Genomic DNA, 22,065 nt, shown 5'->3' with positions numbered 1-22,065 from the left:
GGGAGGGAGGGAACAAGAAGGAGGATGTTTGCTGAGTCACTGCAGTAACCACCAAGTCCAAGACATTACAGCAAATCTTAGAGGCTTTGTATACATTATATACATATTATGTTATGCTTTTGCAGTCATGTACATATACATGCAAAAGATATGCAAATACATGCCCACACAGAACAAGATGCATACAATTTGTTGGACAGTGTTGAAATGATACCTGATTGCAGACATCCAGGACTAAGGACTGATTCTCATACTTCTTTACTTTACATGAGTTCCTGCAGAAAAGAATATTGACAGAATCAGTATATGCTATCAAGAAATAATGAAACTTTTAGCAAGAACTTCTCTCTTCAAAGTCTATTGTATTGAAAGCAGTAATACCGTTAGTTTCAGATAGACAGATATATATCGATCTGGCTGATTGGACAACATTTTTGATTATATTTTGTTCTTGTTTAGAATATTTTGTCAATGCATAATGAACATTTTATTTATTTATTTAACCATTTTTTTCAAGGGAACTTTTTAATTTAAGCATCTTTATTTTCTGTCTGTCTTAGTCTCATTAAAAGTGTACATATTTGTTTTTCATTACCAACAGTAATGAAATAATGAATTTCATAAGTAATGAAAGGGTAGCATACCAACATGTGTTATGTGTTACCAACAGTCCCAACAAAGTTTTATAGATAAACATGTTTAAAATTATGTACACTAACATCAGATAAAAACTCCAGTGCCCAGTCATATCAGTGCCCTGTAAAAAGCTGTTTTACTTTCTACCTGGTGGTCCCATTTCATGATTGTCACCATGTTGAGATCACATGACCAAATACCACTCATTATACAGATCTTGATTAACCCATTATTTATCATACTTTTTTTAAGGCTGCATAATGGGTGACAAATATTCCTGCAAATATGGTAGTTATAAATGGTAGTTATACAATGGGATCGGTAACCAAAAACTTTTGCTTTTCACAAGATGCTGCCTCCACTCCTGAAGGTGTCAAATGCAAGACTACTGTCATATTGGCCTCAAAACATTTAAATTGTATTATATTCTATATAAGCTATACATATCAGCGTTACCTTGGCTAGCCAGTCTGTTTTCTAGGTATTGGCATCTATTGAAAAACTCCACTCAGAAATAGCAATAGTCATTGTATTCTACAAAAACAGCTGTTTAGATCAATAAAAACAGAGCACATATTTACAATCCAAAGACTGATGTGTGCTTTGATGTGCGCTTTACAACATTTTAGCAAAGAGACCATCTGTATATTGGTCACCATGAGAGGGTCAGATGTGAAAATCTTAACAAAATGCCCATGGACTAGATCAATTCTGTCCTCCGGACAATTAGAATACAATAAAATAAATAAGTAGACCTTCTGCCCTAGTTTGAAGGACTGATTCTGTACATGATTTGGAGCCAGAGGGCAGCTCAGCCTTCAACAGAGCTCATGACATGCAATGGGACAGAAGAGATAACAGTGAAAGTACAGGAAAGGAGGGCAGGAGAGGATACTTACAATAGAAAACAGAGAAACCGCAATTGCTAAGTGGTCCTGAGGACAGTATGACAGAGGAAGGGACAGGGGAGGTAGGAAGCACACACAGAGAGGAGGAGATGTGGAGAGGGGACGTGCCGTAAGACATTAGAGGGCAAGATAGAAGCATGAAGAAAACAAGTAGGAGTGCGTTTAAGCGTCCTGACTTTCACAAACAAATAGGAGTTCGTTTGTAGAGGGGATGCCATAGTTTAGAGGAAAGTATGAACTGTATACACTGGGACAGTGAAAACAAGACTACTGTAAGCTTTACGACTGTAAACTACATACGAAAAACGATTGTGCCACATGAAAGATGCATGATTAGACAACAACTGAGTTGTTGAAAAGAAAGGGTAGCATACCAACAGTACAGAACACAAAAGGTGTGACGTATGTGTTGATAATGTTTAGTAGGTGAAAATTGCTCCTTTTTGCTTATTTTATGCACAATAGCTAGCTACAGATGCAAAAGCAAAACAATAAGCCACAGATGCCACACACAGCATACGTTTTGCCTGTCTGTCTAGCATATCTGCCACTCACGTGATGATCCTGTCTTTGTTTTTCTTTGGAGACTGTCCTGCTTTCTTCCGCTGCTCCACAGTTCTGTCTGGTTTGTGTTTGTCCGTAAGCTTCTCAGTCGTTGGTTTAATCGTGTCATTTCCACCTAAGGTCTTTGATGGCGTAAAATGATCAATAGAGTCATCAAAGTTATCAGGGTCAAAATTATACGATGCTTTAGGAAGTGTTGGCGAGTTACTATGTTTATTGTTCCCACCAAAAGGATTAAAATTGGGATCATCCCACTGACTTGGGTCAAAGTTGTAGGATTTTTTAGGAATAGGAATATCATCAACGCTCAAGGGATCCACATTCTCTGATGGCGGTTGGTCTTGTTCTGATGATGTCTCCGGTGGTGGAGCTGCTGTTTCTGCAGCTTTTGGTCTCTGTTTTTTTGAAGTAGTCAGCTTGTTGCTTGTCCTCTTTCCAGACTTCTTGGGTGGAGGTCTCTTTGCTTCGGCATCATCAAGTCCAAACTCCAGCATTACTGGCTGAGCAGGCATTTTGTCCATCGACTCTGTTTTAGGAATACTGGCATTGGCAGGTGAAGAGTTCTGCAACATGGACCCTTCAGTTGTGAATGGATTTATGGTATCGTCAAACTGATTAGGGTCAAATTTGTAGCTCCCCATTGGAAGTATCGGAGGATCGTCATCCACCTCATTAGGGTCTACACCATTCAGTGGGGCCTTCACCTTGAGGGAAGGAGGTCTAGGCTTGAGGAACTTGGTCTGTGGTTTGGAGGATGGCTCTTCAATGTGACCATTGCAGGTGTTGGTGTCATCTGTTGTAACTGCTTCAGCAGGATCAGGTTGGTCCGCATCCCTTTCAACAGAGGAAGACTGGTTCCAGAGTTTCAGGGTTGGGCTTGGGTCCACACTGCTCTGTCGCACCACCGGGGCAGGTGCATCCTCAGAAAAGCTCTCGTCCAGGGTCAGATTCTGGGTTTTGGTTGTGATGGAGGTCAACTGGTTTATTTCTGGGAAACCTGCCAAGAGTAGAAGAGGTAATTATTTTATCATGGTCAACAAAATTGATCGAATTACCCTGTTGAAAAACATGTATGCAATAATATGTTACTGAATATTGCAGTATATACATCTAACAATATTTTTGTCATTTCAGGGTGTCTGTACTTTTCCTTTCATATGTTCTTAGAGCACATAAAGTATACTCTATTGTTAACCTATGGAGGACATTTGAAGAACAGACTTCCTTACAACAGAAAAGGCAGGAAATGCTTCACTCAGGATGCAAAGAGCTAAACAATAGTTCTCTCTTCTCTGTCTCCAACAGGCATAAAAAACTTAAACAGCAAAACTTCAAGCAACAATCAAACATAAATGTGGACTAGATGTTCTAATACACACATTTTGGATGTACTGGAAAGAAGACTGCCCGTTTTCTACCATGATATGAAGAAAAACTGCCTCAACAACTGTAGCAATTCAAGCTGCTCTAGAATGATACACTCGACATCTACATGTGAAATTATACACTTTCCATTGACATACAGTCATCGCTGAGTTTTGATGCAATAGCCTGTTGCTAAGAGACAGGAAGAGACAGTCTATTTATAAATGAGATGTATGACTTCACACTGACCTCCGATTGAGGCAGCTTTGAAAAATACTAGCTGTTATCTGTTCAAAATATTTACATACGAGAAAGAACATGTCCAGTGATGAGGAGACCGTTTCTTACAGTTGAATTTGTGAGTTCAGTTAGTGCTCTAACACGACATGAGTTTGAGTTTGTTTGAGGGATATTTGTAGTGGTTAAGGCTCTAGGGTGGTAACCGGAAGGTTGCTGGTTTGATCCTCACAAGGACTAAGCCATGAGTCTTAACTACTCTACTCTTAAGTAAGGCACCTAACCACAGATTTCTTCAGGGGACTGACTTGTAAAAAGTTCTTAGCACCATTCTAGGTGCATAACATGAAAATCACAAAAACAAATACAACTTTTAGGCTGGTAATGTCTTAACTGTAACACAATTGCATACTGCACAAAAGAGGAACTTGAGTTTTACCAACTATCATTTTAGGGAACTAGCTTTATGTGTATGAAATTAAAACAACTGCAGCCTTCAGCACTGTAATGACTACCACTCACAGACCTTCCATGAGTCCTCTCCAATGCCCACACCCAGTCTTCCTCCTGATTTTGCCAAGTTCTAGCTTTCTCTTCCTCTTTGTGTCTTTTTGTACACATCTGGTACTGACGAGATGGCAGACAGCCCTACTCCTAGAGTATGCAAGAACACTCTGATCAGCACTTTTAAAGTGTGACTGCTCTTGTCATCACTTCCAGAGGTCAAGGCTCATCCTCAACAATCATAAACTAATTTCTGCAATGGATAAATCTTTTGACATATCCATGTCCTTATAAGTTCTGTGACCTTTTTTAAAAAGCTATATGGGTTTTATTTACTAACTGTCAATTCAGGGCCATGAAATTCATATTGTGTAGGTAACTGAAATGTTGTAGGTTTGTACTCCAGATAAAGGTGTCTGTTAAATGAAAGACTGCTGAAATTACTGTTCCACAACCAGAAACATTCAGGCTATGAAAGCAACGGTTGCCATTTGAACAAGCAACACCAATGAAGGAGAATCATCAGGCAAAATCCGATTGGTTATGCAACCAGTGCTTGAGGCTGTGACTTGAGCTTTCTCTTCGTGATGGGAGTGTGATGCCTCAACAATGTTTATTTCATCAAAACAGAAAAGGCTTGGCATGGACAGCATGAGCTAATATATTCAAAACACAAATGCTTCATCTCCATCCTGTTGAGAGACATTTCAGAGCGATTTTGATTATAAATCATAACTAAAATAATAAGAATGCTCATCCCAGGCAAATGCATAAAGCTGTCACAACATATTACTCGGTTCCGTCTTAAAGATACTGCACACAATAGCCATAAAAATGAGATTGCATGACTGAGCTTGATCTAGAGTAGAACAGGCAATTGTACAGTAAAATAATGATTGTTTACTCTGACGTCAAAAATAAACTAATGTCAGCAAGAGTTCATATCTGACTTTAAACTGAAGGTGCAGCAGGATTTAGTGCCTGGGGTGGAGACGACACAATAAGACTTGTGTTTACATAACCACAAATTCTGGCTAAAGCACTGCTAGCCGTGAAAATGTGTGTTCCAGACGGCTAGCACTGGCGTATATCTGTACAGCTGTGAGGATGAGGATGTCTGTGGTGGAAACTGGATTGTGCTCTGCTGGAGCCAGACTTTTACTGCCTGTCTGCTCAAGCAATCCAAACCACAACACGTAGGCTTGGAAAAGCTGCCTCTATTAGCCTAAAGCATGCTGTATTTCTGAGGAAAACGTTCTCACAAAACTCAATGAAAAAGTTACATTTTTTTCAAAAAAGGATTTATTCCTGTGAGGTATAACAATCTAGCTTCCAGAGATTATTGTTAGGAAGGGAAGCAAGATAAAAATGAATAAACTAGAAAAATTGTGGTAGCAAGCCTAGCTCAGTTTCAATGAGTTCAAATGTGTGTTGAAGAGAGTCTGTCTGTGACATTTAGAGCAAAGAATTAAATCACATGATGTTCTTTGCTGTGAGCCTTTGACCTTATCCATTGATAAACGTGCTCTGAGAGGAGCAGGCGCTTTTGTTCAATTCCAAACTCCTGAATTCCAAGCTGTGCACTTTTCCCATACTGGGTCAGGGGCCTCTCTTTACCCAAACCCCTATTTTCCAACCTCAAAACCTCCTCCACTCAATTACAAAAACATAACTAATACTGTCTGCACTGTTTAAAATAAGGCTGAGGTCAAAATGCATCGATGCTGTCGAATCTTTGCAGCGCAAACACAAACTTCTTCATCCTCACCTATGAAACCACTGGAAGACTTCATCAGAGCCTCACACAGAGACTAAAATAAGATTTTAGATGAAAAACAACAGAAAGATGCATGTGTTTATGTATTCTCTCAACGGTAGTGACAAGTCAAATTTTAGAGCGTTTATGAGATTTTAATGGGCAGATAAATTCCTCAAACAAGTCTAGGGAAGTGCAGCTGTTTTGAGTTAGTGATATGGTACACTCCCCTGAATTTGGACACGTGTCTGATGGCAGAGAGGAAAATTTTAAGAAAACAAGGCAAGCTTTTAAGTAAAAGAAACTGTTCTGTATAAGGAATTGGAATATGAATCGTGTGTGTCAAAATCTAGCTTTTATTGTAGAAGACAGTCAGGTCTTATGAATGGTGCCCAATTTGCAAACAAATTCTTTTGAAACAGTCCTTTTTAATGATTCAGTCAAACCAATGCTAAAAATGTTTGTAATGTTTGCACTCGATCGTAAGGGAGAACTTTCTTTGTTTTGATTTATTAGATAAAGTATAATTTATGCCCATGTTCCAACACTACTAAGGAATGACAAGAAATGCCCTAACCCTTCAATGTATTGCTTACAAGTTAAAAGTTCACACATATAGTACATATACACACAAAACCACATAGAGACATACTTTCTTCTTGTTGCCATGGCAACATCACATTGCATGAGAGGAATAGAGGCACATGTAGTGACAGGTGCTCTGTGGCATCTCTAAATCTTCTGTCTGTATCGATGGCTCTCAGTTAGCATGTGGTATAGGAGGTCTTCTTTTACCTGTGCTCTCTGTGATTGGTTCATCCAGTGCGGGTGGTTCTTTATATGGCTGATGGACAGGCATCTCAGCTTCAGGTGTCTCAAATTGGCCCTCTGAGTCCGAACTGATGGAAAATGAAGAGAAACTCTGCGATTAGTACACATCTTCGATCTGCACTCTGTTGACAAAAGGACATTGCCTGGCACAGCTTGATTTAAATCAGATGGATAATGTTGATCTTGGATCAGGGGTGATCAGTATAAAACATACAAACTCATCAGATCATCAAATGACATCAATATTTAATAAAACATTTTGCGCATGTGGCTTAAAGGTTTACCCTCGGGTGAAATGAAACTGAACTGAGCACATCATGTCCTCATTAAATAACAATGTATCCCAGCTGTGACACCAATACTTTCTGCATAATGTGGTTTATCAGGTCTGTTTTGATGGTTTGTGTGAGGTAACACTGAAGAGCATTCTAGATTAAAGGAATAGTTCACCCAAAAATTTAAATTCTCCTGGAAATTTGCTTCCTCATCCTCATGTTTTTCCAAACCCATATGACCTTGTTTCTTCCATGGAAAACCAATGAAGCATTATGCAATTAGGCCTTCAAGTTTCAGAAAGGACATAAAAGTGTCACAAAAGCAGACCAGATGACCCATGTGCTTTTTAAATTAAGAGAATAATGATTTAAATGTCAACTTATTACATATGACTTCTTAGGACCCATTCAATGTCATTGAATGAAAAAAAGGCAACCACTACTTTTGTAGACATTTTAATTTTTGGGAGAGCTATCCTTTTCACACTCACAAGAAAGCATAATGGTCATGAGCCTGAGCTGAAAGGGAAGAATAGTTAATTTAGTGAGTGGGTGAGAGTGAGTGAGTGAGTGAGTGAGAAAAAAAAAATCGGTCACCAAGTCTGGGAGAACTGCCCAGTCTCGTTACACTAGGCCACCTGCAGTCCAATAATACCGTTAGGGAAGTAATCATTACTAGTGCAGAAAACAAACACAACAGACAACAGAAGAACATAGATGAACTTCTGCTATGAAGTGCTATTAAAAGGTTTAGAACAAAAAGTTTTGCAAACATATCAATTTTATTCTGCTGTTCCCTTCTAACAACCATTTATTTCTAACTGGGCGTTCCCAAACCCAACACAAACCACTCAACTACATCACTGTGTTTTTCATAAAATCCCTGCCTGCACAACTCATGCTGCTTGTACTGACTCACACTGAGCTCCATAGAAATGAGTAGATCGCTACAGAATGTGTGGGTGGCTTACTGTGTGTTTTTCTAAATATATTCACAACTTTCATGATTCTGCCACTCTTTTGGGCCATTGTTCAGGTCTGTGTAGTGATTCATAGAAATGAGTAGATCGCTACAGAATGTGTGGGTGGCTTACTGTGTGTTTTCCTAAATATATTCACAACTTTCATGATTCTGCCACTCTTTTGGGCCATTGTTCAGGTCTGTGTAGTGATTAATTTGCATCAGTCTCTCAGGCTGCGAGGTGTTAGGAAAGAGAGGATTCAAGGAAAGTAATGTTAGCAGACAGCTTAACAACAGCACATGGACAGGATGTCAAGAACACGGCTTAGGGAAAACAAACCAAAACAACTTTTTGCCTAGATGATACATATGAACTAATATTATATAAACAAAAATAGAGAAGCTACTTTTTTTTTTTTACATTCAAGTCTATCAAAACAATGTTAGGGTTATGCTTGACATCTCTCCCCAAAAAAAAAAAAAAAAAAAAAAAAAAAAAATGCACAAAGATGTGGGACAAGTTAAACACCAAAGGTTAATAGTCAGGAACATGGATTTCTTCTAATCTTCAGCCCCAAGTATGAGCAATAGCAATATTAATGCTAGTCATAGCATGAACTAATGATGAAGCAGAGTAATAGACAAATAAGAGTCTTCTTTTTAACAAAAGAAAACCGTGCTGGGAAAGATAGTGTTATCTATGGGCAAGGAAATTAGCCGTGTCACAATTGGGGGGTTGGGAGAGGAGAGCACTTAAATTCTGATCTTTATCGGAGCACAGAGACACATTAGACTAACAGCTAGACACTGAGCCATGCACACTTCCTAAGGAAACCCCCCCAGTGAAGCTGAAAACACCCACAAACGCACCAAGAACACACATATAGATGAACAAACATGTGTACACGCCACTTCCCCAACCGTGACTAGAGCACCAAAAGATAGACGTTCAGGGTCTCTGATCTCTGACTGCTTTGATCCATGTGGCTGACTGCTAAGCCATAGCTGTCTGCACAACCTTTCAGATCATCCAACTCAAACAGGTGGCTCTGGGTGTAGCTTTTTTTTAAGGTTGGCCTCTACTGCTTGATCTCGGACCTGTTTTCAAGGCAAGGACTTAAGACTTATTTAAGAAAATAACTAACAAGCATTATAAATAACATATCCCACACTTCCTTTCTCAAAAGCAACCAGAAACCCCAACTTCATATCCCCCTGTAAAACACATCCTCATTTCCTTGCTCACGCTATGGAGTTGACAAGGTTCTAGACTTGCCTGCAGCCATGAGACCTTTCGTCATCCTCTTGATCTCCTTGCATAGCCTCTCGTGCGTCATCCGTGAGGGCTTCGTCGTCCATCCCCAAATCAATCTCAGCTTCTTCCTCCCCTCCTCCTCTAACGGCTGACCAGGTCCATTTGGCCCACTGCACTGGTGACAGCCAAGACATCTTTGACCTCTTGCTGGTGACACACCAAACGTCTACAGGAACACCTTGTGGGCGAATCCAAACAAGTGAGTCAGTCTCCCCTTGCTTCTATTTCTCTCCTCCTGTCTTGCAGATGTTTTTTTCTCAGTGGCAGGCAATGCTTTGCGTGGTCTTGAAGCCGAGCTTCATGTTTTCATCTCAAAAGCCTCGCTGCTTCCTTCCTCTCACGCGACTGTTGATGTTGAGCTCTCTTGCGGCTTCCTCTCTCGGTGCAGCCGAGTAAAAAAAGAGTTTGCAGTCTCCTTTCCCCTCGCAGAATACCACAGCAAAGATCAGCTGGCTGCCAGTTAACTCCCCCATCCACCCCTCCTTTATGGGATCAGACTATTGAGAAAAAAACTAATGGGGGAGGAGGATAGAGAATGCCTGCATCGCTGGGCTAGCTGATTCGGCAGCCCCCGTGGTGTAGGAATGGTAGCTTCCTTCCCAAGCAGAACTGCCTCTCTCATGAAAAGCAGAAGAAGGGAACTGAAGAGAAGGGAGAGGGGGGCTCCGTGGTTTCAGTACGGAGACTGTGGAATGCAGGGCTGAGCTCCTCCTCTGTATTTTTTCCATTAACCATCTGTAGCCTTGAGCTCCAGCTCACAACCAGGAAAACCTGTTCTTTCACTTGTCCTTTCATATTGCTACCTGTTTGGAATGCCTCAGCAGATCCCTGGGGAAGTCAGCGTTCCCATGACTAATATGTACTCAAACCAACAGCCTTTTCCAATGGGAAATAGACCACAAGGCCTCTACAGCAGGGGTGCCCAAACTCAGTCCTGGAGGGCCAGTGTCCTACAGAGTTTAGCTCTAACTTGCCTCAACACACCTGCTGGTAAGTTTCTAGGATGCCTATAAGAGCTTGATTAGCTGGTTCAGGTGTGTTTAATTGGTGTTTCTAGGATGCCTATAAGAGCTTGATTAGCTGGTTCAGGTGTGTTTAATTGGTGTTGAGCTAAACTCTGCAGGACACCGGCTGTCCAGGACCGAGTTTGGGCACCCCTGCTCTACAGTATCTATACAAGTCATGAGCTTGCCTTGAAAAATAAAACACAAATAAAGGCTTATTACACGACCTAAGTACTCTCTGTGTGTACATCGCATAATCTTAATCAGGATAATACAGTGCTTAAGTATTTAGTTGATGGATACTGCACCAAGTATCTCCATTCTGCACCACAACCACATCCACATCCTTTGATCACTGTCAACAGTCTAAAAATACAACCCCAGTGAGGCCTTGTTGCTGGTCATTGCCATCACAAAGTCTACCCACACAACCAGAGCAACAGTTCTCAAGGCCGTAACATGATTGAGCTTTGACAAAATGTCTTGAGCAGTGTTAGTGTGAGTGCAGATACTGAACTCAAATCTTTATGAAACCTCTATTAGACCATGAAAAGCAGATTTCCCTTAAAGCCTCGGGGTAACTTGTATAACTGATCTCCATGTAGATGATGGGTCATTCCACATCAGAGGTCTGCAGATATTTCAGGCAGAATTCATTCTGTGAGACACAGTTAAATTAAAAAGCCTGTATGATATTACCAGACTGCTTGCTATGCTAATTGTGAAATGGCCACAACTCCTTTCAAGGCTTGGGTTTCTTAGAGCCATGTTACTTACATTCGTATGTAAATGAGTGCATGATGTTTTGGTGAAGAGACTGGATAAAGAAAGCAAAAGAAGAGGTTTTTTTTTCTTCCATTGGTGGAGACTTTTCCTTATAAAAGACCACCCATATACATTATGGAGCGTTTTGTGAGGTTTTAATACCACATGCTCAGGATATGAGGCTAAGATTCCATTATGCAAGTTGAGGAGGACTGCACAAGGAGGTCTCACATTTCAAACACACGTGGAAAACTTGGCAGGAGACACCACAGAAGCCAGAATAAAAGTAAACACACAACATAAAAGACAAAACAGGCCACTGAAGAAAGTGCTTCTCAAAAGAAACGTTGCTCTCTTTCCCCAAAACAATGACTGGGCACACATCTCAGAACATTTCACGTTAACAAGACACTAAGCAACCCAAACAGACCTAAATATGATGGTTTCTCGGATAATTTTGGTTCAAGGGAAAAGTCTTTAGGGAGTGTGCATCTGTGCTTCTAATTACAGATTCCACATTTGGAGAATTGAACAGATTGAAGCCGTTGAAGCTCTGTGTTTAGATCCACCCAACAGCCTGTGATAGTGAGTTATACATTTGTTTGTCTAGAGAAGCTCTGCTTTTTGAAAGCCACTTTCATCAAACACAAAAGTAGCATTTTGAAATCTTTATAACATACTTGAAAGGAACTGAACCAAGATTCCAACATATGGGATTCTAATCCTTTACAGTGTTGCTTTGTTAGACTACCTTTCTTACGAAAATCAGAAGCGACCCAAAAAGACTTTCTTCTAAACAATGTGATTAGTTCAAAAAATTTAAGGGGAATCTGACTAACCAACACTTGCTATTTTTTGTTCGGGCCACTATGAACTTGTGATGTCAGGCCAGCTTACCACATCATAACAATGACACTCTATGATAACCTTCAGAGCATCATATTCCTGTGTTCAGTGCCAGGCTCAGCACGATATCTCATAAGCTCTCAGCATCCAATCTTGGTTGAGTGTGAATGGTGACATCTGCTACTAGGGAGACTTCATTGCATTAGCTAAGTCTACATACTCTTAGTTTTCGTTTTTTGCATCATCACAAAATTATTCAACAGCAGGATTTGAAATATGTTTCGAGAACATTTGAAATAAGCATCATATATGGAAGGATGCCTTTAAGAAACAATTCCTGCCTAGTTATTTAGCCTTTAAGGAACTATTAGATCTGTAAAAGGGAGATGTGATAACAGGCCGCCAGAACTAGACTGAGGCAAAAGCACACGGATAAGGGAGCAGAGCCTTCTTACATAACAAATCTTCACTGATGTATTATGGTCATTTGTGTCAGAACGGAGCTTATTCCTCCAGAACAACACATCTTCACACGGCTGCATTCCATTGTTTACTAACGGGAGCCAAAAATAGCTCAATCAGCTAAACAAGCACTTTACATTTCCAGAAAAGACTGGAACATGATGGCCAATAAATAGTCACCTCTCCAATGCTGATAGGCTTTGTGTAACTTAATCTATATAAAGCCATATAGAGATCCAGTCTATTTGTAGCCGAGCAGTAATCATTGTTATTTTTACTGGAGTCAATAGACAGGGAGAACAGCTGTCCAAAAACAACTCACACGAGAAAAACCACTCCCTTTAGAGTAAGGGTGTATCTCAACATGAGTCCAGAAACAGACAGTTCAATGTTTATTCCTGGTTTAATACAGGAGCTTAACATGAGATTTTGGTTAGATTGCAATCAAATGGTTTAATACAGGAGATTAACGTGATATTTTGGTTAGATTGCAATCAAACATTATCAGTTTGCTATGATATAAGCAAACATAAGAGGAACATTAGCAATAATTTGTTTTTTAAACAATTTGAATTATTTTTAATTATTTAGCCAAACTTTTGGGTGATATTAATCAGGGAAGATGCGAAGTTGAAAAATATGACAAAGTTCTGAAATTTTAATATACTCTGATTTGTGTAGAATTTTGGTGTGAGTTTGCTCTAGATAAAATAATTATAATCCTGTAAACACTGCATAGCAGTTAAAACCAACCTCTTCCCTCATGAGGTGTTAGTCTAAAGTCACAGAGCCACCTTGTGGTGAAAAACTGAACTACTTATAATACTACAATGAGTGTAAAACTACAATGAGTGAGTTAAAGGGGAACTATACCAACTTCAATCTTCAATCATATATCAATTATATCAACGTCAAGCTTCAATAAATCCGAAATTAGGTCATTGTATGTATAACCAAAAAGTTTTGAACCAGTAACTTCTGAAAATACTTTGAACTGCTGAAAACACAGCACACTGGCCACATCTGCTGGTTAAATGGAGGTATATGCAAGCAGATTTTTATTTAAGGGCCATGCTTTTATATATTATAATAGCAAATCTATCCTAAAAAAAAATGTATCATGGTATCACTAAATATAAAGCAGCGCAACTGTTTTCTCCTGAGCAGCAAATCAGCATATTTGAATGATTTTTAAAGGATCATGTGACACTGAAGACTGGAGTAATGACTCCTGAAAATTCAGCTTTACATCACAGAAATGAATTACAATTTAAAATATATTCAACCAGAAAACTGTTATTTAACATTTTAATAATATTTCACAAGATTACGGTTTTTACTGTATTTTTAAACAAATAAACGCAACATTGGTGAGCATAAGAGACTTCTTAAAAACATTTGAAAATCTTACTAACCCCAAATTTTTGAACGGTAGTGTATTGGTAGATTTTATACATCACAATATAGAAACTCAGCACAACATGGGTGTCGCTAGGCCATTTTTAGGGGGGCTATAGCCTACTGTAGCCTAAGTTTTCGTTGCGTTCACCCCTCATCACACCACACAGCTGTTTCCTCCAGTGGAAAATTATTTTAAAGAATACCATGGTATCATGGCTTCATGATACCATTTCCAAAAGTGTGTGTGTGTGTCTGTACCTACAAATTTGCACCCAAAAGTGAGCTAAACCTGTCAGTACTCACCAAAACCTTCTTTTAGGGATGTTGACATTTGTAGAAATAGTGTAAAAAATAAAGTAAATTAAGTGTTGTTTCTCAGTGAACCAGACTGTGTGTGTGTGTGTGTGTGTGTGTGTGTGTGTGATCGATCATGAAGACTTGTATTTGGCTTATTCAGTTATATGTTATACCTATCTATGCAATACAGTGGAATGCTGCACTTTTTGGTATATAAATTTAGCGAACCACCCCTATTAGTCAAACATTTTATATTTTATATATATATATTATATATATATATATATTATACCCTCATGAACGGCCTTAATCACATGTATGAATGCAGAATATCATTTCAACGCTGACCCTCTGACCCAAAACCCCAAGCAATTCCTCCACCCCTCGACCCTCTCCAAACAGAAACAAACATTCATCAGACGACCTCCTTATTTACAATACATTTAAAAAGAAAGGAATGTTTGTTTGAACAGACAATTCTGTTATTCTAAAACTTAAACTTTAATATTACTAACTTCAAAATGACCCAGTTATAAACAACGACATTTTAGACCTGCACTCTGGGAAAATGGAAACATTGATTAAAGTGTCCTTCTAAGAAGTGCTACCAGCATGGAAGAGCTATTTTTAGGGTCTGTTTGTACAACAAGCCCTGCACAGAATGAAAACCTGACAAGTAAAAAACTTTCATGATCTGCCATAAAATTTCTCGCAAACTGGACCTAATCAGATGCGTCATGTGTCAGATTTTCTAATTTAAATGCAATTTATTAAACACAAACTCAGTGAACTAGGGGTCACATAAGGAGAATTTCCCATAAACGCTAGTGCAGTTTAGTGCACTACAACCTGAACTTGAAGAGGTTATGAAACATCAGTACATTTGAATATGAAAATAAGCTACAGAAATGATGTCACATGTCAAATCGAGCTCACCAAAGGACGGAAAATGGCATTAAGTATGAGTTAAGGACCTAATCTAACCCTCAAGTCTAGCTGACGTGTCATTTGTACACCTTTACAACCCACTACAAATGGTGATGCAATCAGTCATAAGGTTTATGGATGCTCTTTTTAAGATATAAACAAATTCTGTGAGCACGATACCACTAAAGATACTTTCCAAGAACACTCCAATACAGTCGTCATGCCAATATTATCGCACTTACAGTAACGCCTCGCTAAATAAAAGATGTTCAAATAGGCTAGACTGCAAAAAAGCCTGAAACTTGTCAGTGTACCTAAAAGGCGTGGGGTTATTTACACAAGAGCTGGGGTTTGCTTTTAGCAAAGCATTGCATTACATAAAGAATTAATTTAAACATTTCTAAAAAGTCTGTGTTTGAAGCCTGAAGCAGTTTTATGCAAAACCACCAAAGAAAATACACGTTTTGACCCTTTCAGTTCCCAGAATTCATTTGAATCCATGAGAAACTTCACCAGCATGACGGCCACACATTTGCTGTCACACCATACACTGGGAAGTGTTAGCAAACACAACGCATATGACACAGTAGCACTGAAATAATTTGTATAATGAGTTTTACTGCACATTTACATGATTATGCATAATAATAGATGTCATACCCTCTTTAAGTACATACAACATATAAAAATAGCATGACATGTATCATATGAAGTTAAAATATGAAATACATGTCAAACTTACATGCTAATGCTCTTCTGTTTTATGGAGTTTATCCCATTGCCCTTCTTGCTTTGGGATCCCCCCATGATGTCGGCCTGTGTACAACTAACTTCAAGTATATTTTCAAGATGGTCCTAGCAGGTGTAGCTGGCTCATTCTGGCTCCTGTCCCACAGTTAGAGTCATACAGCTCAGTGCTTCAGCAGTGACGGTGCAAAGTGTGTCAGAAATGCTGAAACACTGCTTGTTTCTACACTGCACGCCCCTCCTACCTCAGCACACACACACACACTCCTACAGTAGCTACAGTAGCACATGACCTCAAAACACACACACACACAAGCTGTCAGTTAGACGTGGGACATTCCATGGAACGCTGGTAGGGAGGGATACACATCAGGCATCCATCCCGACAGGTTTATCTCATCGTGTTCTGAATGGACCTGCATTGGTGATCTAGGTGATCATGTTTTTCTGAACAAGGACTGACATGATGTTGACAAAGTTCAGCACTTATAACAATTCTTACAGACAAACTAGAAAATGTTGCTGTGATCTCTTGAGACAAACTAATTCAGGTTCAATCTCATATGTGGGTCAAATCTGATTAGCTGATCTTTTTTAGACCATATCATGGTAAAAACGGTGATATTATGTTCTAAAAAAGGCTTGTAGCTGGAAAGATTGAGTGCAGTAAGAACAGCAATACTCGGGGTGATAGGCTTGTTATTTCATTTAATCTAATTAATTGTTAGCGCCCTTGTGTCACTACAAACCTTTTTGACTTTCTTTCTGATACGGAACATAAAATAAGATATTTTGAAGAATACTCATGCTGCTTCTTTACACACAATAGAAGTGGATGGGGACTAGGGCTGTCATGCCCCAAAAAAGCACAATAAAAGAATCATAATAATAGTCTATATGACTTGTGTAATAGATTTTAAAGCCATTTGATAGCTTTGTGTGAGAAAAATTCTAAAATTTAAGGTGTAATTCACTGAAAATCATTTTTTCATTCTTTGGAAAACGGCAGCTTGGAGATTCTGCCTAACATGTCTTTTTGCGTTATAAAGAAAAAGTATGTTATATAAGTTTCAAAATACATGAGGGTGAGTAAATGTTGACTGATTTTGACAAGTCAACATTTCTTTAAGATCTGGACAGATAATCATAAAAAATAATTTAGTTAAAATAACTATCAGTTTCCTTCATGCAAGGTCTATGATCTTCACACCAAAAGCAACAGTGATATTTCAGAAGCTTAATGGAACATTAGCATATTTCTATTGAATTAAAGTGAATAAGGATACAAGTGAACAAACATAGTGTTAAATAACACTTTCTATACCTACAAGTAAAAATTCGTTACAGTACACAAAACAACTTTTGATTTAGAGTAAACGCTCCAGGCAAAAGGTTCAGCTGAAGGTTCCCCTCACATACCTGACACATTTCTAGCTAAATTTGCAGATCTCACATTGCCGCTGAGCGCTACCACTGAACACTGAACATTTCTGAACTGATGTTGCTCTGGGACACATTTGGTTGGCTGGTTTGTCAAAGCAACAGAATGTCTCAGTAATCAAAAAGTAGCTGAAGACACACATTATCCACAACCATTTAAAGGGATAGTTCACCTTCTGTTGATGGTCCCCATTGACTTCCATAGTATGGAGAAAAAAACACTATGCAAGTCAATGGGGACCAGCAACTGAAGGTGAACTATCCCTTTAACAACTCCACACACACATACAACATTTTCCTCTTTGCATTTCACCTCTGCTCTAGCTTGTTTCTCAGTCTTGCTTTCTAATAAACATGGTATTGTACACTGTAAATATTGTCAGCTCTGTGATGAATTGTTTCACTTTGAGATGTCACATCACCAAATAATAAATAAACCTTTTTTTTTTGGCCAGTGCACTTATACAATGTTGCACTGTAGCTACCGTTACAGGCTTTATAACATTTATAGATCAATATTGGGATATTATCATCAATTAAATAAGGAAGAACTTACAAGATGAATTTTGTAATTAAAAAAGTGAATATTTGTTGACAAGTCATGAAAAAGAATTAAAGGTACAATGTGTAAGTTTTCACCGCTAGAGGGCACGTATTCAAAAGAAACAAAGGCGTAGTTTGATGACGGCGTGACTGAGTGTGGAATCATGGGAGTTTTCGTCTTCATCCCCACAGCCGATGCAATCTGACGGGACTCGGGCAGAAATCATGTTCATGGATGAGCTAATGTATTAAAGATTTAATAACATCATAGTATGAAGCAGAGTGAGGCGTAAAGCCATCGAAGCGAAACGAGGCCGCTGAAGCAATTGCTAATGAAAGACGAGAGTGACACACGGCTCGAAATGAGCGGAGCTTTTATTATGCTACACTTTAGCGCTTCCGCTCCTTCCAGTCGTGCGTATGTGGGGTCAAGCAGCGCTGTTTTATCGTACTAGATACGTTTGAAATTTCTGTTATAATGCTACTCTGTGCGATCGTCACCTGTCTTTGCGTCTTTGGTGTTTCCATGTTTTCTACAAAAATACTTTAAAAATACAATAAAATTTAGCACAACCCAATAATTTGGTCTTGGAAGAACTTTTATAAGAAATGTCTGATTTAATATTAACACAGGCGATACAATGACACTATAGACACGGTCCGTGTCACTAGTTAAAATTGCTTATTTCTATGGATTTAAACATTTTTCGAAACATTTAGGATAATGTAAGTACACAAGTCAGCAAAATATATAACACTGTGCTAGTGGTTTTTGGATATTTTAATTAAAAAATCTTACATATTGCACCTTTAAATTTAAATTAATTTTAATACCAAAATATTTTTTGGATCTTGATTTGCTCTCATGCCATAATTACTTTGACATTGAATAATAAATACCAAATCTCAAAAAGGTTGTGGGTTCAATTTCCAGGGAACACACATACTGGTAAAAAAATGTATAGCCTGAATGCACTGTAAGTCGCTTTGGATAAAAGTGTCTGCTAAATGCATAAATTAATTAAATTAAATTAATTAATTAAATCTGTCTGAATTAAGGTGTGCATATAAAGTATTGCCTGTGAAAGTTTATAGCAAAGGGGTGATGACTAAATCTGATAAAGTCTGCCCTCTTGTGGTGTGGGTGAGCATATGAAGAGTTGGGAAGAGTTGAGCATATGAAACCAGAAAACTCGCCAAGAGAAGCTCATTGTAGAGAGTCCTTTGAAGCACAATTGGCTGGTACACATGGAACATACTTGGGTAAAAAAACCAATGACAACAGCTGAATAAAGTTCTTCTGAAAATAAGAATCAAACAAACCTTATCAAGCTGAAAATAATGCAAATATGGCATGTGCTAATGTGTGTTTACGTGGATGCCATGCAACAAGCAGAACTAGAGTTCAGGAACATGACAAATTCTATTCAGACAGGTCTCAGATGTATCTACACTCTTTTCGGAGGCACAGAACCATGAGCAATCTCAGACTGGGAAACTTCCCTTTGTTGACTCAACATCTTTCCACATCCTCCTACCACAAGGGATGATTACATAGTCCACTGCACACTGTAGGGGTCGAGATCCAAGTATATGAAGATGAAAGATAACGCTTCACTTCAGATTCAGAAGAATCTCTCTAGCACTGTAACTCAACTGATGGGCACAAGACTCCACATTTCCAAGCAATGAGTGTTTTTAGGTGTGACCTCACCCTTCAGCCTCAAGTAACTTGGAAATACCAGAAAAAAAGAGAAAACCAAGCCAATATGAAGCAATCCACATGCAAAGGTCTTTTGAGCCAGATGGTCACTTACAGGAATAGTTCAACCAAAAAAGAAAATTTGCAGAAAATTCTCACCCTCAGGCCATCCAAGAAGAGTTTGTTTCTTCATTGCAACAGATTTGAAGAAATTTAGCATTACATCACTTGCTCACCAATGGATCCTCTGCACTGAATGGGTGCCATCAGAATGAGAGTCCAAACAACTGATAAAAAACATCACAATAATCCACATGCAATGCACCAGACTACAGTCCATTAATTAAAGTCTTGCAAAGTGAAAAGCTGTGTGTTTGTAAAAACCAAATCCATAATTGTGTGATTATTGTGATATTTTTATCAGCTGTTTGGACTCCCATTCTGATGGCACCTATTCACTGCAGAAGATCCATTGATGAGCGAGTGATATAATGCTACATTTCTCCAAATTCGTTCAAATGAACAGATTAATTTTTTTTATGACAGAACCATAATCAAGGCATTTATTATTTTATATTTTTTGTTAAATATGGATTTCCACATCTTGCTTTCTTGATTCAATCCATTTCATCCCAGCACTGTGAAAAACATCTTATAAGAAGCAGCCAACAGTGAGTCTTTACAAATGGGAGGGTCTCTGAATGAAGCTTTCTGAATGTGGGCAGTTTGGGGACTTGTATGACTTTCTTTGTATGAGTCCAACCTTTGCGTCGGTGGATAAAGCAGACGCACACTGACTTCAATGCAGATGTCTTTTTTTCTTCAAGTGGTTAACACATGTGACCGATCATGTAATGAGTCCGTTCAGCTCTTCGTTTCCTTCAGCATAGTTTCCATCCCTGATGATCAAAGATGATGCGGGCATTTACATTTCCCAGACTTTTCCATGGACTGGTAAACCATGTGACTATGAAAGGAACGCAGGATTTCAACTACAGCAGGATTGTAAAATTAGTGCACTGATTTGTTTAAGTCCCACTAACTAGCTTTTTACTTTTTGGTGAGGGGACCAACAACAGCGCCCTTTTTGGGACACAACATTATGACCAAGTTTGGACTAGATTCAACAAGGGTGATTTGAGTTAAGCCTAAAAGACATGGGTAGGTTAAGAACACAAATATGTTCCCATGGAAGTAGTAAAGCATTCTGAAGTCAAATTTTCAGCTACAGCGGATAGGCTATATGAGAAACATTATTTATTTGCCATAATGTTGTTCCAAACCTTAATGGCTTTTTGTTAGACTTGGGACGAGAATACGTGGAAAACAAGAATATGTCTCCATCATATTAATTTTTATTCCATATTTTTCTGTAGTGAAAGTGAATAGTGACTGAGAACTTTAATGTCCCTAACATTCTGCTAAATTTCTCCGTTTGTGTCCCACTGATGAAAGTCAGTCATACGGGGTTGGAACAACAGAAAGGTGAGTAAATTGTAAATATTGTAAATATTGATGATATAACTTAATTCTTTTGGGTGAACTATCACTTTAAAACAGCGCAAAATGAGCGTTTATAGATGTTCTTCATCCGGTTATGTTAAAGTTTTATGTTTTCTTTAGAACAGTTTTCATTAAACTATTCACCGGTTCTTACACGTAATTCGCTTCAAATGTTCTTGACTATCACTGGCTTATTTATGAATCGGACATAATTTAACATAATCTGACAGAAACCAAGTTTGACAGTTCAGAAAAAGAGTTGTTGACTCGAGAACAGTTCGGTTCGATTCGTAAAGAAATCGCTTTGTTAACCGGTTCAACCAACGGACTCATTGTAAAGATTCTACTCAAAAGAACGAGGCGCTCGAATGTTGAAAACCGAACATTCTAAGATTAACGTTTTAAAATTAATTTAAACATTTAATTTGATTTAACGGACTATTATTAAGAAACTGTTAAATGTTTGTTCAACTGAGAGCAAATTTGAAACTTCTGACAGGCGAACTATTCTGACTTGTGAGCAGCGCGAGTATGAATCATAACATCACCGGCTTCATGTTCGGAGAGAGTTTTAATCCCCAACAAGCAGATAAGAAAAAAAAAAGGGAAACATTTCTGTAAAATTCTTGGGGGATAAGAGCGATTCCTCACCTTTTTGTTATGTTTTTTCAAAGGCTGGGCATCTTCATGCAATCTTTTTTTCAAGTCTTAATAAATAGTTTGAATATCCTTTGAACGTCTACATTTAAAGAGACGGACTGAAAGTCTCGTAAATCCTGACGGCAGGACTGCTGTTGTGTTCATTGGCTGTGTGGAATTCCTGGCGGAGGAAGGGAGGGCAGTTCATGACTCTGTATGGAAAGGGGATGTTTTGTAATTTGTGGCGCACTACTCCAGACGGATAAATGGGAAATGAACGAACTTCCAGGTGGCTATGATCTGAATTCTGCCTTAAAGACACAGTGTTAGTATCTGAAGAATGTCTAACAACTTAAATTTAGATACGGGCATCACAAAAAATAATTTAGGGTTAGGAGTTGAATAACATAATAATAATAAAAAAAAACATCACAAAT

The 22,065-nt window shown here is 38.6% G+C and overlaps 1 protein-coding gene across 3 annotated transcripts in view; it reads right to left on the bottom strand.

Moving 5' to 3' along the window:
- LOC107687537 (transforming acidic coiled-coil-containing protein 1-like) overlaps positions 1-22,023 on the bottom strand; it is a 26,505-nt gene extending 4,482 nt beyond the window's left edge. The window contains exons 1-4 of one of the 3 annotated variants that reach the window (XM_016484929.1): positions 21,641-22,023; positions 6,766-6,869; positions 2,100-3,105; positions 215-275 (exon numbers count right to left, since the gene is read on the bottom strand). In XM_016484929.1, the coding sequence (XP_016340415.1) occupies positions 215-275; positions 2,100-3,105; positions 6,766-6,829 (1,131 nt within the window). In that variant the 5' untranslated portion in view covers positions 6,830-6,869; positions 21,641-22,023. Of the gene's footprint in view, positions 1-214; positions 276-2,099; positions 3,106-6,765; positions 6,870-9,313; positions 10,322-15,796; positions 16,024-21,640 lie in introns of those variants that run through there. The other 2 variants (XM_016484923.1, XM_016484915.1) reach the window with 2 other exon arrangements.
- Between the last annotated feature and the right edge of the window lie 42 nt (positions 22,024-22,065).

The sequence above is a fragment of the Sinocyclocheilus anshuiensis genome, unplaced genomic scaffold, assembly GCF_001515605.1.
Source record: "Sinocyclocheilus anshuiensis isolate Anshui unplaced genomic scaffold, SAMN03320099.WGS_v1.1 scaffold205, whole genome shotgun sequence".
NCBI classification, from domain to species: domain Eukaryota; kingdom Metazoa; phylum Chordata; class Actinopteri; order Cypriniformes; family Cyprinidae; genus Sinocyclocheilus; species Sinocyclocheilus anshuiensis.
This window is presented reverse-complemented; position numbering and strand designations above follow the sequence as displayed.